This window comes from Bubalus bubalis, chromosome 2 (genome assembly GCF_019923935.1).
Source record: "Bubalus bubalis isolate 160015118507 breed Murrah chromosome 2, NDDB_SH_1, whole genome shotgun sequence".
Taxonomy (NCBI): Eukaryota; Metazoa; Chordata; class Mammalia; order Artiodactyla; family Bovidae; genus Bubalus; species Bubalus bubalis.
Window position 1 is genome coordinate 81,981,170 of NC_059158.1, and position 15,930 is coordinate 81,997,099.

Here is a 15,930-nt window from a genome sequence, read left to right on the forward strand (position 1 = left end):
TCCAAGGGACTCTCAAGAGTTTTCTCCAACACCACAGTTCAAAAGCATCAATTCTCTGGTGCTCAGCCTTCTCTGTGGTCCAACTCTCACATCCATACAGGACTATTGAAAAAACTTATTTATAATTTCAGATGAAGAGATAAAGTTGAAACAGAGTGGTTCTCAGTGGTACAATGGCTTAATTCCTTGTGTTACTTTCCTCAGCTGGAATGACTTGGCACCCATCTGAAACTCAGTTCTTAGAGGCTCTGGGCCCGAGATAGAGAAAAAGCATATAGGGGCAAGAAAATGAGTTATGTAGTCTAGTTGTATTAAAGTGATTTAGGGGGCTTCCCAGAGGCTTCCCTTGTGGCTGAGATGGTAAGAGTCTACCCAACACTCTTTCAGGAGACCTGGGTTAGATCCCTGGAGGAGAGCATGGCAATACACTACAGTATTCTTGCCCAAAGAATCCCATGGACAGAGAAGTCTGGTAGGCTACATTTGGTGGGATGGCATAGAGTCAGACACGACTGAGTGACTAACACACACACACATACACACACACATATAGGGGGCTTCTCAGGTGGCACTGGTGGTAAAGAGCTTGCCTGCCAATTAGAACTCTGTTCAATCCCTGGGTCGGGAAGATCCCCTGGAGTAGCAAATGGCAACTTGCTCCAGTATTCTTGCCTGGAGAATCCCATGGAGAGAGGAGCCTGGCAGGCTATAGTCCATAGGGTCACAAATGGTCGGACACGACTGAAGCGACAGCACGTACAAGGTGATTTAGACATTTCATTGCTTATTCAACCTTTTTACCTCGTTACTGCTGGGCTCCCATTCTATTTTCAAGTCCAGATTGTGAATCCATCTCATTGTATCTGCCCCATCCCACTCGAGCTAAACCTTTCTGTGGACATTCCAAACTAGATTTGACGTCACATACATGTTCAAGATACCAAGTCATGGATAGTCAGAATGACAATGATATAGTAGATCAAGGCCAGAAGAGAAAGTCAGTGTTTAACCTGCAGCCATTATACTTTGCTGTATGATAAACTATCCCAAAAACTAGTATTTTAAGACAAGAACAAAAATTCATCAGTTCAGATTCTATAGGTCAGCAATTTAGCAAGCCTCAGCACACAAGTACTTTTTAAACCTCTGTTTGTATCACATTTGTTAGCCATTAACATATATGTAAAGCAAGTCACATGGCCAAAGCTCCAATATTGTGGGAGGGAACTACAGAGAGGTGAGGAGGGAGGAAGCATGATTTATTGGGCCACTACTTTCATAATGGACAACAAGAACCAAACCCCAGTAGGTAAAATTATGAAGACTCCACGAAAGGAAATGCAATAAATATTTAATCTGATCTTTCTACCAAAGTGCCGTTAGCTGCTTATAAATTATTGATGAACAATGTTTTCTCACTCTTTAAATAATGGTAGCTAAGTGTTTGAGGTGAGATCATTTAAAAATTAAACTCTCAACTACTGCAGTTTTATTTTTATCAGTGTCATTTTCCACCAGTTATACTTTCACTTTGATTTTGGGTCGTAAAGAAATCTTTAACAAAGACTTGGCAAAAACCATTTGTGAGGCCCTGTTGTCTTTTAGCTTAACTAATGCTGTTCACTTATATCAGCTGAAAATCTAACTCATATGCAACTTTTTTTCACTGGGAATTGTTTGGGAGAAAACCACGCCCCATGAAAGAGGGAGCCCTTTATTATTCATGGGTAGATATTCTGTATTTGTGATTTAACCTTGATCTGAAAATCACCTAAGAGTAAGCAGTTTTTCTTTTCTTCATCTTAATTAGTCAGTGTCCTGAAGGATATGTGTGTGTAAAAGCTGGTGTGAATCCTGATGATGGCTACACAAATTTCGACAGCTTTGGCTGGGCCTTATTAGCTCTATTTCGGTTAATGACGCAGGATTACCCTGAAGCACTTTATCACCAGGTAAGAACACAAAAGCTGCACTGCACGTAAGAATGATGCCATGCTCCTCCTTTCTAAAATAATGATCAAATGTAATGCACTTTATTAAATTTTTGTGTGGAGAAGAATTTGAGGCCAGAAGAAAATGGAATTATTCAATGTCAAACTGTATGTAAACACTGGGCCCATGTCAGTGTTCTTATGCATTGGTATCTTATTTAATCTTTGAAACAATCCTACAAGGTCAGGATATAAATATGTGCATATGCTTTTACATGAAGACCCTAAGATCAAAGCAGTTAGATAACTTCCCCAAAGTTAAAACACATGTATCTACCAGAGGTCACAGTACTACTCTGTGGTCTTATATATTTGACATTAACTAGAGAGCATTTCTGGAGAAGGCAATGGCAACCCACTCCAGTACTCTTGCCTGGAAAATCCCATGGGAGGAGCTTGGTAGGCTGAAGTCCATGGGGTCGCTAAGAGTCAGACACGACTGAGCGTCTTCACTTTCACTTTTCACTTTCACGCATTGGAGAAGGAAATGGCAACCCACTCCAGTGTTCTTTCCTGGAGAATCCCAGGGACGGGGGAGCCTGGTGGGCTGCCGTTTATGGAGTTGCACAGAGTCGGACACAACTGAAGCAACTTAGCAGCAGCAGCAGCAGCAGCAGAGAGCATTTCTAGGTGCTAATTCTTCAGACAAAAAATTTGAACCTATGATATTACCATCTATTAAGAAATTGTTGGGACTTCCCCGGTGGTCCAGTGGCTAAGACTCTGAGCTCCCAATTCAGGGGGAGTGAATTTGATCCCCGGTCAAGGAACCCCGTGTATTGCAACTAAGAATTCACTTGCTGAAACTAAAGATTATTCATGCCTACAATGTACTATTTCTTTTTAATTCTTCTATTTCTTCTCATCCTCCTTTAATAGTCAGTCATGCTCCAGTTATAGTAACAGAAAGCTTACTGTTATGAGACTTTAGATAAAAATTTTGAGTCTCCTTTCATAACTGATGATTTGTGTGCCATAGTTTCTCAGAAGGATATAATACATACTCATTAAAAATGTAGATTCAATTTTTCTTTTAAGAAAAGAAAAGTGGAATATGCAGTTTTTCAGCAGCATAGTTAATATCAAAATATATTAGATAAAATAATTACTTTAAATTCCAAAAGTATGTGCAGTTGAAAAATACTCTTTTTAAACACACATGTACTATACTTTTTATGATTGAATAGATAAATTATGGTGTGTATGTGCATATGTGTGTGTTTACAGGCCATTAATAATTATAAGAATAATGTAATATATTTTTAGCACAAAGATTCATAATATGTTATTAAATGAAAATCAAGTAAACCAAACATGCTTGTAGGAAAATTATATTTCTAGTAGAAGTACTTAAAATATTACAAGTGATTGTTTTCTTTATGCAAACTATATTTTTCTAATTTTGAAAGAATAGTATATTGTTATTTGTCAAACTTTTTGACAAATATCATGCCTCCTCCACAACACTAGGAACTTCTTATTTCTGAAATAATCTTACCATGTTATCCTCTTCAAAATCCTCCAGTGATTTCCAAATGTCTGCAGGATGAAGTTCAGTGTCCAAATGCATGGTCCATAGTGCCCTTTAAGATATAGTCTCTGCATTCATATTTGCTTGTTCAGCATTTCTGCCCACTAGGAGATAAATGACCTAAAAAGTATTTTGTCTTATTTTAATTTTTGTGTTCTCAGCATCTAACATACAAAAATGCTTAATAAAATTTTAATTAAAAATTTAAGTGAATATTTATGAATTGTTTACTTTATATAATAGTGAATGTCTTGCCTTTTATCTACAGCTTTCAAAGTGTATAAGTTAATTTACTTGTTAGCAATAGTTTAAAAGAAATCCCATCACACACCAGGGAAATGAGAAATCAGTCTGGGAGTGCCCTGATTCTGGAGTCTTTCAAGATCTTCATCATTATTACACTCTAGGATTTTATTGACTAGTATAGATAAGGTTTGCTTTGATTTGGAATGAATTTTTTACTCATCACTGCTCTATTGAACCGACTGTGACTAGGTAAATTCAACAGTTATTCCCAAAGAGTACAGCTTGTGTTTTGGAGAATATCATTCCCCATTCATTAAACAAGCATTATTTAATCCAAGTACTCTGATGTAGCATTGGTACAGAAGTGAACAAAGCAGGTTGTCAGTTCTCATGGAGTGGAGTTATATTCAACCATAGTTCACGTTTATCACATACTTGCCATGAGCTAAGATCTTCTCATACATTGTTTCATTTGATTTTCATAAACATATATGAAAAAAGCTAAAATTAGCCCCTGTTTTCTGCTAAAATACAATAAAACTTGAATTTGCACACTTTTTCATTATAATAAGATTGTATGCTTTTATTCTCCATCAGCTTCATTTAGTGGAAAGAGCAAAAATTTTGGATTCAGACATTTCCCCACAGCTGTAAGATATTTATCTAATTTCATCTCCTTTTTACATGGTAAATACAATGTAAATGTTTTACATGGAATTAAGGAAATAGTAAACATAAAGTATTTATTAATGTGTATATCCTACAATACTCATGATATCTAATACTGACTTGTGAATGTATTGTGGATAACAGCTATTTAGTGGGGAAAATATTTAACCAAATCCTAAATAGCTTACTCACTTGGATAATAGAGTTTATTAAAAATACTGTTAAAGGAAAACATACTATAGATTAATAAGTAATTATTTCTGATTAAATGTTAGAACTTCCTGTTAATTAGTAAACATTCTTAACTCATATCAACACAAAATTTTCTGTAAGAAACTTGTCTATTGATTCAAATGAATGCTTAAAAATGAAAACTATTCCCATATGTTTTCCTGAAATTTGTTCATCTACTTGTAATCAGTAAGCATAGATCAGTGGACTATATTTTGGATTTGTAATATCTACTTATAAATTTTAAAATTTTCTGATATATCTTAGGTAATTATTTTGAAATAAAAGCCAGTCGATGCTCGGTTTAGGAATCTACTACTTCGTATTTTTCTATCCATAAATGGGGTTTCCCGGGTGGCACTAGTAGTAAAGAACCTGCCTGCCAATGCAGGAGACATAAGACATGCAGGTTCAATCCCTGGCTTGGGAAGATCCCCTGGAGGAGGACATGGCAACCCACTCCAGTATTCTTGTCTGGAGAATCCCTAGGACAGAGCAACCTGGCAGGATACAGTCCATAGGGTCATAGAGTCAGACACGACTGAAGCAACTTAGCACACGTGCTGTGCTTAGTGTCTCAGACTTGTCCGACCCTTTGTGACCCTGCAGGCTGTAGCCTGCCAGGTTCCTCTGTCCATGAGGATTTTCCAGGCAAGAATACAGGAGTAGGTTGCTATGCCCTCCTCCAGGAGATCTTCCCAAGCCAGGGATTGAACCCATGCCTCCTGCATTGCAGGAGGATTCTTTACTGTCTGAGCCACCAGGTAAGCATGCATGCACATCCATAAATGACTTGATATATGTGAATTATATGACTTTCCTATGTGATTTGTTTAGAGGTTCTTCACGAAAGCAATTATCCTGACAGATAATCAAATACTCCTGTTTCTCCTCTCTTTTAAAAGACATGATTTTGTACTTTGTTGTGATGTTTCCATAAAGTAATGATCCACGGAAAGTAATATCCAGACATTCATTCTTTGACTTTATTGCACTTCATATATTTAAAGATTCGATTGCAAAGGAAGCAATCATTCATATTCAGACTATCCAGCTTTCTTTATGGAAAGATGACAGTTTTTTCCTTTCATTATGTTCAATTTGTTAATTAAGATAAAAACATCCAATGCTCACCCTGAATTAAATTACTAAATTCCTCCCTGGTTTTGTACCATTATTTTGTACCTTACATATATGTCTAAAGTTAGAGAGCTTTATACTTATTTCTCCAGGTAAAGCCAGTACTTTAACTGTCTTATAATTGCATTCCACTTGTAACTAAATTCTAATAAAATTTTTTTTTTCATTTTAAAATAAGAGATCACAGTAAGACAAATAATATTTCCTCTCTGTTTTTTTTCCACCTCTCCTTAGATCCTTTATGCTTCTGGGAAGGTCTACATGATATTTTTTGTTGTGATAAGTTTTTGGTTTGCCTTTTATATGGCAAGTTTGTTCTTAGGCTTACTTGCTATATCTTATGAAGAAGAAAAGCAGACAGCTGCTGAAAAAGCTACGATTGATCAGGAATTTCAGAAGTCTTTACCAGAACTTCAAGAAGAAAAAATAACAGCAGAGGTATAGATTTTTTTAATGCTCTTTTAGAGTCAGAATGTATCTTATGAAGTCTTGGAGCATATGTGTTCTAGTAGACGTTCAGTATCTATGTGTGGTACATGATAAGGTCATAAGTGATTTTAGTAAAAGGGCTCACTTTTACTACATGACATTCTTTTCTGAGTGTGGTGTGATAAGAGTGACCATTTTTTGGTCACTTAATATATACAATAGTCTTGTTCTAAAATGCATATTACTACTGCTAATAAACTATGGGTGTGTGTGTATATATATATATACAATGTATATTATATAAAATATATATATAATAAACTATGGGTATATATATATATGTATATATGTATTTGAACTTCTCGTAATGCAGTAAACACTTTTTTTTCTCATAATGCAGTCATATTTTATTAATTTAAACTTACTTCATACAGCACATTAGAATTGGCTTTGGAAAATTTCAGTGTTCAACTCAAAAGTGATAGCACCTTCCACAATTTAGAATCTAGAAAGCACTAAAAGCATGGATCAAAGTATAGTAGTGAAGCTGTAAAAAGAGAAACAAAATATTGACTTTCTGGCTCATTCAAGAGGAAATGCACTGTCCATCCTGGCATAAGAAGTTATTTTATCTGTGCAGTAATTAAGTTCATGATAAGTAAAACAATGCAGTTTTACTCTAATTTTCAATTACCCTGGTGTTCTGTTTGAATATACTTTTAGATATTTAGCTTCACAGCAAAAGATCTGGTCTATGAATCTAAAAGTATTGGCAGAAGTAATATTAAAGTTATAGAAAATTGTCTTTAAAAAAAATCTAAATTCTGCTGTAAGTGTGCAAAAAGGGAGAACAGGCCCCCAGAAAGCAACCAGAAGCAGCTTTCTTATATTCCACAGGACCAGGCTGTCTCATACCTCTTCCTAGGCTTAGCTCAGTCGCCTAGTATCCCTCCCCAGAGCTGTCCAGGGGTGTGGTGGGCAGGGGCCAGAGCAGCCTGAGGGGGTGGCACTCATGCCTCTTCTGAGGTGTTGCTCTCTTCCCCGGTGTTGTGAGGTGCCCCACTGCCTCAGAGTTTGTCCTCTGGAAGGTGCTCGGCCCAGAGTGGTCACAAGCAAGTCCAGTGCTCCCACCCACTGACCTGGTTACAGGGCCCTCACTTGTGGGAAGGGAGCCATGCCTTGCCTTCTCTTCCATCCCTCTGGGTTTGTTACTAGTTTCACTCTTGACACTTGCTAATGAAGATTGTCTACATAGGAAGAAGTATTTGAACTACATTTTCTAGTAGATGTAAAAAGAACAGATTGAGGGAGCAAAGGATGGAAAAAAACTGTATCTTGCTTATCCCTCATATAGAAAAAAAAAAATTGAGGAAAAGGGCGATTCACTCTGGCATGTGTGGTATGACTGGCTAAGAAGTTCATTAATCCCAAAGGCCTCTGCTGGACCAAAAGGGGAAAATGATAACTCTCTATTAACTAGCTCTCTCATTAAGTTGTGATCAGTGAAGAAACTCAAGAAAAGTCATTCCACTAAAAAGTAGGGCCTGAATGACATAATGTAGGATCATACCAAATGACAAGTTATTGATAGATACATATATCTACAAGGTCAGTGCATACCCCTGAAAGAAGAAGCAATTGTAAACGATATGAAGAAAGCAGGTATATTAATCAAAAGAAGCTATTGAGTATAGCCATTATATCACTCATGAGGAAGTCACAGATAAATTACAAAGCTTTCTGTCTCTAGAAATGAGTCTGAGATCCTACCGATTGAATGATTGTAGTGCAAATGATATGTGGAATGTATAATTTGTTTTGAAGTGGCATTTCAAATGACAAGAGCTACACACAGATATATCCAAGAGCACAATTCTTCTCTAATTTCAGATGAGATGCCCTATTAACTCTGCCTGTGAAGAACTTAGAGTATTTTGTAATTTCCCAATATCTCCATTCATTTGGCTATTCTGGACCACATAAACCCTTTCTGGATTTAAATAAAGTCTTTCAATTATGAAAGATTTCTTTTCCTGGAAGAGTACTAGAACATTTTGTCATGCTAAAGTTTTCTGGGAAAATGAGAGTAAAAGTCATTTTTACAAGATACATTTTCTTTTCCTTTTTTACACATAAGAAAATGCTGGAGAATGAAGAACTTTAAATGGAACATACTGAGGACTCTTTAGGTGACTGATATAACACTCAGCAAATTCTAATTCCTATGTTGAAATTACTGGGAAATTGCATATGGTTTTCATATTCTCACATTACAATAAAACAGTAGATTATATTGGCTAAAATCACAGTTTTTCAGTCAGATTAATATAGATTTCAGTCCATTTTAGCTGCTTACTAGATTTATGATATTTGCCAAGTATGCTAACCTTTCTTTGTTGTTGTTGCTACTCAGTCACTCATTCGGGTCCAACTCTTTGCAACCCCATGGACTGCAGCACACCACGCTTCCCCATTCTTCATTATTTCTTGGAGTTTGCGCAAACTCATGTCCATTGAGTCGGTGATGCCATCAAACCATCTCATCCTGTGTCGCCCCCTTCTCCTCCTGCCTTCAGTCTTTCCCAACATCAGGGTCTTTTCCAATGGGTTGGATCTCCACATCAGGTGGCCAAAGTATTGAGACTTCAGCTTTACCATCAGTCCTTCTAATGAATAATCAGGGTGGATTTCCTTTAGGATTGACTGGTTTGATCTCATTGTAGTCCAAGAGACTCTCAAGAGTCTTTTCCAGCACCACAGTTTGAAAGCATCAATTCTTTGGCACTCAGCCTTCTTTATAGTTCAGCTCTCACATCCATATATGACTACTGGAAAAACCATAACTTTGAATATATGGACCATTATCAGCAAAGCAATGTCTCTGCTTTTTATGTGCTATCTAGGTTTCTCAAAGGTTTTCTTCTAAGAAGCAAGTGTATTTAAATTTCATGGCTGCAGCCACAGTGGTTTTGTGGCCCAAGAAAATAAATCCTGTCACTGTTTCCATTTTCCCCCATCTATTTGCCATGAAGTGAGGGGACCAGATGCCATGATCTTTGTTTTTTGAATTTTGAGTTTTCAGCCAGCTTTTTAACTCTCCTCTTTCACCTTCATCAAGAGGCTCTTTAATTCCTCTTCACTTTCTGTCATTAGGGTGTATCATCTACATATCTGAGGTTAACCGGTCTAAACCTCAGCTTCTTCATCTGTAAGGTGTATATTATAATGTCTGTCATAAGTTGTGAGATTCAAATGAAATAAATGCTTATAAAGCACTTAGCACTGCTTAGAGAATACTAAGCAACTGAAAAATGGTATTGATTAATTATAGGAAACACAGGAGGACAACTGCAAGAAGGCACCGCAGTCCATATGGAGAATACTCATCAATAGGAAATTCTCAAGTCTTTGACTGTGTCCCCCTTTTAGGGATAATTAAAATAATAATAATGACAATAATAATAATAGTATATAATATTTATTGTAAGCTATGTGCCAGGAGAAGAGAGCAGCAGAGAACGGGATGGTTAGATAGCATCTCCGATCAATGGACATGACTTTGAGCAAACTCGGGGAGATAGTGAAGGACAAGGAAGCCTGGCATGGTGTGGTCCATGTGGTCGCAAAGAGTCAGATATGACCTAGCGACTGAACAACAACATCATGTGCCAGACACATAAATAGTGTCTTCACAGATTCTTAATTTAATTCTTATTGAGGAGTTCCAGTTGCAAAATTCGATCTATATTTATAGGTATTTGATTTCTTGACAGTGAGAAAGAGAACACATTTTTCATCATTGTTCTAGAGAATCAACACTGAAACCTTATTATTCCATCAATTACACAGTTTCTAGGTGAAATTTGTCTATGAATTCTCAGTTATTGGCAAAACTTCAGAAAAGAATCAGATATATACAACAGTAGAATGTCGGTATTAAAAAATATTTGCCCATCTAAAATGACAATCTTAGAATTCACCTGTATAATTAAATAAAACATCATTGGCAATTTTCTGTATTAGGTATTATATTAAACATTGGAGATTTAAAAATTAGTGAATACAAATACACTGTCTGTCTTCATGAAGCTAGTGGTCTAATGGGGAGATAAACTATAAAATTATTATAGCATATCTGTAACTGGGACCACCAGGCATTGTGTTTCCTGATGTTTTTAAATAGGAAACATAAAATACCACAATATGTTCTTGCCAAAATCTGCACTGTCTAATAAGCTTCTAAATCTGACCATCTCTTTCTAGAGACTATAGGAGAGAAGAATGCATTAAATTACACTAAAAAGATATAATCTGCCAAATTAAGAATGTGGAAAATTCTATGAGTGATTCAGTATTTTTAACAAATCATATAGGATAAATAAAATGATATAAGATAACCAACAGAACTACAAACCAAAAAAAGTTTTACCTGTTTTGTATTTTGATTGGAACAAATTAACTATAATAGAATGTTTCTGAGTAATGAAAGAAAATTGAGCATGATCTAGGTATTGGATAATATTAAGGAATTACTAATTTTCCTAGATTTTGGCAATGGTGTTGTGATTATTTTTTAAAAGAGCTTACCCTGAAATTTTATGATGTGTGAAATTTGTTTTACAATACTTCAGGAAAAAAGTAGGGTGGGTAATACATGAAAAACGGAAAGTATAATGTCATTAATGGTTGAAGCAACCTATTGGATACCTGGTGAGTATTATTCTTCCCTAAGAAAATTAAATGAAAATGTAGAAGTTGCTATAAAAGTGAGAAACATAGTGTTTGAGAGCCTTTAATAAAGTTTTCTCTGAGTCAGAAAAGGTTTTTATGAGGTCCTGGCACTTGAGTTGAGATCTGAAGAATGAGTCCTTGCTCTCTGGTGAGCAGGAACAGGATGAGTTAGAGAATGAAATAGGCCAGTGTGGTTTCAGTAAAGAGAGTGAGCCTGAGTCCAAGATAGAACATTCCAGGTGTTCATTGCTTAACACCAGAAGTATGACTGAGTTCTTCCTTATTAATAGCTCCCTTCCAGAGAAAATTGAAACCAGTGCTGAGAAGAATCTTAGCCCCTTCCAGTCTAATTTTAACATTGGATTGTCTAAAATTCAGGCATATGCCTTTATTAGTTCTTATACTTTCAAAAAGATTTTTTCCCCATCATAGTCCTCTCAATTTGCATTATAAAATAGCAATATCTTTAGTAGTTAGCCAACTTAGTAGTTGAGCACTTATTCAATATTTTTGAAAGGCTCAATTGAGGTAAATATATTACTAGACTGATAATGTAGTTTGTTCATTTTATATCCTAAAATACAGCCTTGCATGTGTGCATGCTAAGTCGTTTCAGTTGTTTCCAACTCTTTTGACCATATGGGCTGTAGCCCACCAGGCTCCTCTGTCTGTGGGATTACCCAGGCAAGAATACTGGAGTGGGTTGCCTTGCTCTCCTCCAGGGATCTTTCTGACCTAGGGATCGAACCCACGTCTCTTAAGTCTCCTGCATTGGCAGGTGGGTTCTTTACCACACAGCACCGGGGAAGCCCAAATGTATCCGCTGCTGCTGCTGCTGCTAAGTTGCTTCAGTCGTGTCCGACTCTGTGCAACCCCATAGACGGCTGCTGCTGCTGCTGCTAAGTCGCTTCAGTTGTGTCCGACTCTGTGTGACCCCAGAGACGGCAGCCCACCAGACTCCCCCGTCCCTGGGATTCTCCAGGCAAGAACACTGGAGTGGGTTGCCATTTCCTTCTCCAATGCATGAAACTGAAAAGTGAAAGTGAAGTCGCTCAGTCGTGTCCGACTCCTAGCGACCCCATGGACTTGCAGCCTACCAGGCTCCTCCATCCATGGGATTTTCCAGGCAAGAGTACTGGAGTGGGTTGCCATTGCCTTCTCCGCCGTAGACGGCAGTTCAAGCTAAATCAGTAAAGAATTGAGCCTTGACTGTATCAACAATACTATTATTACCCTCCCCACTCCACTGCCCCTCCAACCACGGACGATTATCTTTACTGGATTGTTCTTTGATGTAAATTCATCAAACGTTGTCACTATCAGAAGCAGAATTATTCTGTGAGAAATAATTCCTCAGTATTAAGATTATAGTGGAGGATATTATTAACTATTTGACAGAGTATCTTTATGGAAACACCTGGAAAATTCTTCTTGGACTTTAATAAGAGAAAAATTATAGTTCTGTTGGATTTTAATTCATAGAAATTTGGAATTATATAAATTATCACATATTGTATGTAGCCTTGTAAGTCAGATAAGAAAATACTTTCTGGAAAAAGCATGGTTTAGATATTTTCCAGGCAACAGTGCTGGAATGGATTGCCATTTCCTTCTCCAGGGGATCTTCCCGACCCAGGGATCAAACCCAAGTCTCCCACTTTACAGGCAGATGCTTTACTGTCTGAGCCACCAAGGAAGCCCAGATAAATAAATTAGTTCTGCATCCTGAGCTTTTGCTTATTTTTTCAATTAAGAAAAAAGTGAGGCAACAGAGATCTGTAGACTTAAAGAACCTGTCATTTTTCTGATGGAACTCAGTATGTAGTGGAGTTGGTTTTTACCTCTTTGAGCTCTAGTATTTTTGAAATTAGGGGGAATTTGACAGATACCAAGTGAGACAAATTTGATGATTTCCTTGATCTCTCTTCTGGGTCTTCAGATAGACCACAGCAGAGCCTGCCAGCTAGGGTGTTCTGGGTTATCAGTGAACCTCAACCATTAATTCCCTCAGTGCCCATGCCAGTTATCCTTATTCAAAAGGTACCTCACTTATGTAAGTTTATTCACTGGTGACTCAGATGGCAAAGAAATCTGCCTGCAATGAGGGAGACCCGGGTTTCATCCCTGGGTCAGGAATATCCCCTGGAGAAGGCAATGGCTTCCCACTCCAGTATTCCTGCCTGGATAATTCCATGGACAGAGGAGCCTGGTGGGCTACAGTCTATGGGGTCACAAAAAGTCAGACACACCTGCGTGACTAACACACACTATTTCACCTATTAAGCTCACCTATTTACCAAATTAACAAACATACAAATATTATTATTCTTTGTGTGTGCCGAATGTAAAAATCATTGGAAGTTCTATGGTGCAATATCATCTACCCCTTGTCAGTTACTTACAGTTTAAATTCAAAAACAAAATTTACTCATGATCACTAGAAACCTCTGGGGCCATACTTGTGATAATCATGAATGTGTAGAACTTGTAACACCTACATCAAAACCTTAGCGTTTCGAGTGCCTTTCCAATGCAAGGGTTCTTTTAAAGTTTGTAACTGTATCAGCCAAACAGGATGCCTTAAAACCATTATACAAGAAACAAGAGGGACAGAAAGAAATGATTTCTTTTTGGGATTATTATGTGTGTTCTAATCAGACCCATCCTTTAAAATTCATTCTGTTACCTGATATTACATGAGACATATTTATCATCTCAACACCAAATAATTTGATTTAATCAAGAGAGTTTATGAAGTCATAGTTAACATATCTTCAAGTAACACCTTAAAACGGAGAAGGCAATGGCACCCCACTCCAGTACTCTTGCCTGTAAAATCCATGGACAGAGGAACCTGGTAGGCTACAGTCCATGGGGTCGCTAAGAGTCGGACACGACTGAGCGACTTCACTTTCACTTTTCACTTTCATGAATTGGAGAAGGAAATGGCAACCCACTCCAGTGTTCTTGCCTGGAGAATCCCAGGGACGGGGAAGCCTGGTGGGCTGCCGTCCATTGGGTCACACAGAGTCGGACATGACTGAAGCAACTTAGCAGCAGCAGCAGCAGCAGAAACACCTTAAAAATATAAGGTGTTAGAGAAATGTAAGGTGTTAATATTCAGTAGCATATTTGCCAACTGGATGTTCCACAATAATTCTAAACTGGACATTGAATTCTTTGTCAAATATGGGTAATAGCACTAATATTCTCTAGTTTACTCCTTTTATAGTTGACCTCATAGTATAAAGTGATTTGGTTGACTTACAAGTAATGCAGATATATTTTCCAAAAAATCCTAAGTCAGTTTAATAGTACGTATAGTGGGACTTGCCTGAAAGTCTAGTGGTTAGGACACATGCTTCCACTGCAAGTGTGATGGTTTGATCCCTGGTTGGGGCACTAAGATCTTTCATCCACACAGCCAAAAAAAAAAAAAAGTACCTATAGTGTAAAAAGTGGCAAATTATGGAACCCAGAAAGGTTTTGGGAAGTGAGAATCGGCATTTTTAAGTAGGTTATAAACCTTCTTATAACTATAGTCTTGAATCTACAAAGGGGAAAAGCCAGAATTAGACTCATCAAATTTCTTTTTAGACCAAGACCATACAAATAGAAATGAAGAAAAGATCATCAACTTCTATGATTACTTCTTTGGATGCGTTGGATGATGCTACCATCAGCCATAAAGAAGGTAAAGTAAAAAATATTTAGACGTGATGAAAGGTATCATTCGTATAACTCACTTTTAAGAAATCCTCCAGTTTCTTCAGAATTTTAGTTGATAATAACTAAAATTTAAGGAAGAACATGAGACTATTAGGGTTAACAGTTCAAAATTTCATAAGCATAATGTTTTAAACACTGGAAAAGGCCACCAAAAACTGCCAAGGAATTTTCTTTAACACTGAAAGTGACATGAGCATTTTAACTAAAAATACAGGTTGGAGTATATAACGTTAACATGTTAAGGCTCTTTTTATACTTGTCTCTACTTGTAATATATATATATAACCAGTAATCATTATTATAGCCAATATTGAAAGACATTATTTTGTAAAGCATATAAATCTAAAATTATAAACATGGTACTCTCAGTTATATTCCATATTAGTTTTTCTTGAGAAGTACTCCTATATTTTAATTCTAGTACATAATTTTTTCATTTTCATTTGTCTAACTCAGCAAGCATGAGTAAAATAGAGGAAATTTACTTTGCTCTGATTTTCATTAATTCAAAATATTTCTGTTTGCTATTTCAAAATCAGAAGTCTAGGTTATAACCTCCCTTTGCATGCAAAAGTAAAAAATTTCTACTAATTAGATGCTTAATGCTTAAATAAACAATTAACTCATGTATAATTTTCTGTTCTTTCAGTTTCAGAGCTTAAAAAATCCAGGCAGAGATGCCCATATTGTTGGTATAAATTTGCTAAAACTTTCTTGATCTGGGATTTTTCTCCCTGTTGGTTAAAATTGAAAGAGTTTGTTTACAGGATTATAATGGACCCATTTACCGATCTTTTCCTTACCATATGCATTATTCTAAACATAAATTTTTTGGCTTTGGAACACTATCCAATGAGTCTGGAAACCAGCAATATTCTCAGCATTGGAAATGTGGTAAGGCTCTCACTGTCAGTTATTTTCTCCTGCAATTTCAGCTTTTCTTTAGTCACCATTATCCTCATTATTTACTTTATAACTCCAAAATGTTGCAAATACATTGTATGAGTATTAACTGAAGTATTGTTTTCATGCTTCCTTACCTCTCCAAGCCCTCCTTTGTAAATGTTCTTATCTTTGAATAGATTTCTAGCTAGAGTCTGTTTAAATTTCAGATTTCTAGCTAGCTGCAATGCAGTCAAATTAAATAGAAATGATTTATTTCCTCTCTCATCTCAAATATCCCCTGTCTTAATATGGTAGCCCCTAGATCACAAGGGCAGAGTTGAAATAAGA

General features: G+C 36.7%; 1 protein-coding gene across 4 annotated transcripts in view; it reads left to right on the plus strand.

The window, feature by feature from the left end:
- The window catches only part of SCN7A (sodium voltage-gated channel alpha subunit 7), an 84,488-nt gene that overhangs the window by 32,448 nt on the left and 36,110 nt on the right, over positions 1 to 15,930 (plus strand). For all 4 annotated transcript variants that reach the window (XM_044934402.2, XM_006065123.4, XM_044934405.2 and 1 more), the window contains exons 9-12: positions 1,811 to 1,952; positions 6,043 to 6,246; positions 14,566 to 14,662; positions 15,347 to 15,591. In XM_044934402.2, coding sequence (XP_044790337.2) covers positions 1,811 to 1,952; positions 6,043 to 6,246; positions 14,566 to 14,662; positions 15,347 to 15,591 — 688 coding nt within the window. The remainder of the gene's footprint in view (positions 1 to 1,810; positions 1,953 to 6,042; positions 6,247 to 14,565; positions 14,663 to 15,346; positions 15,592 to 15,930) is intronic.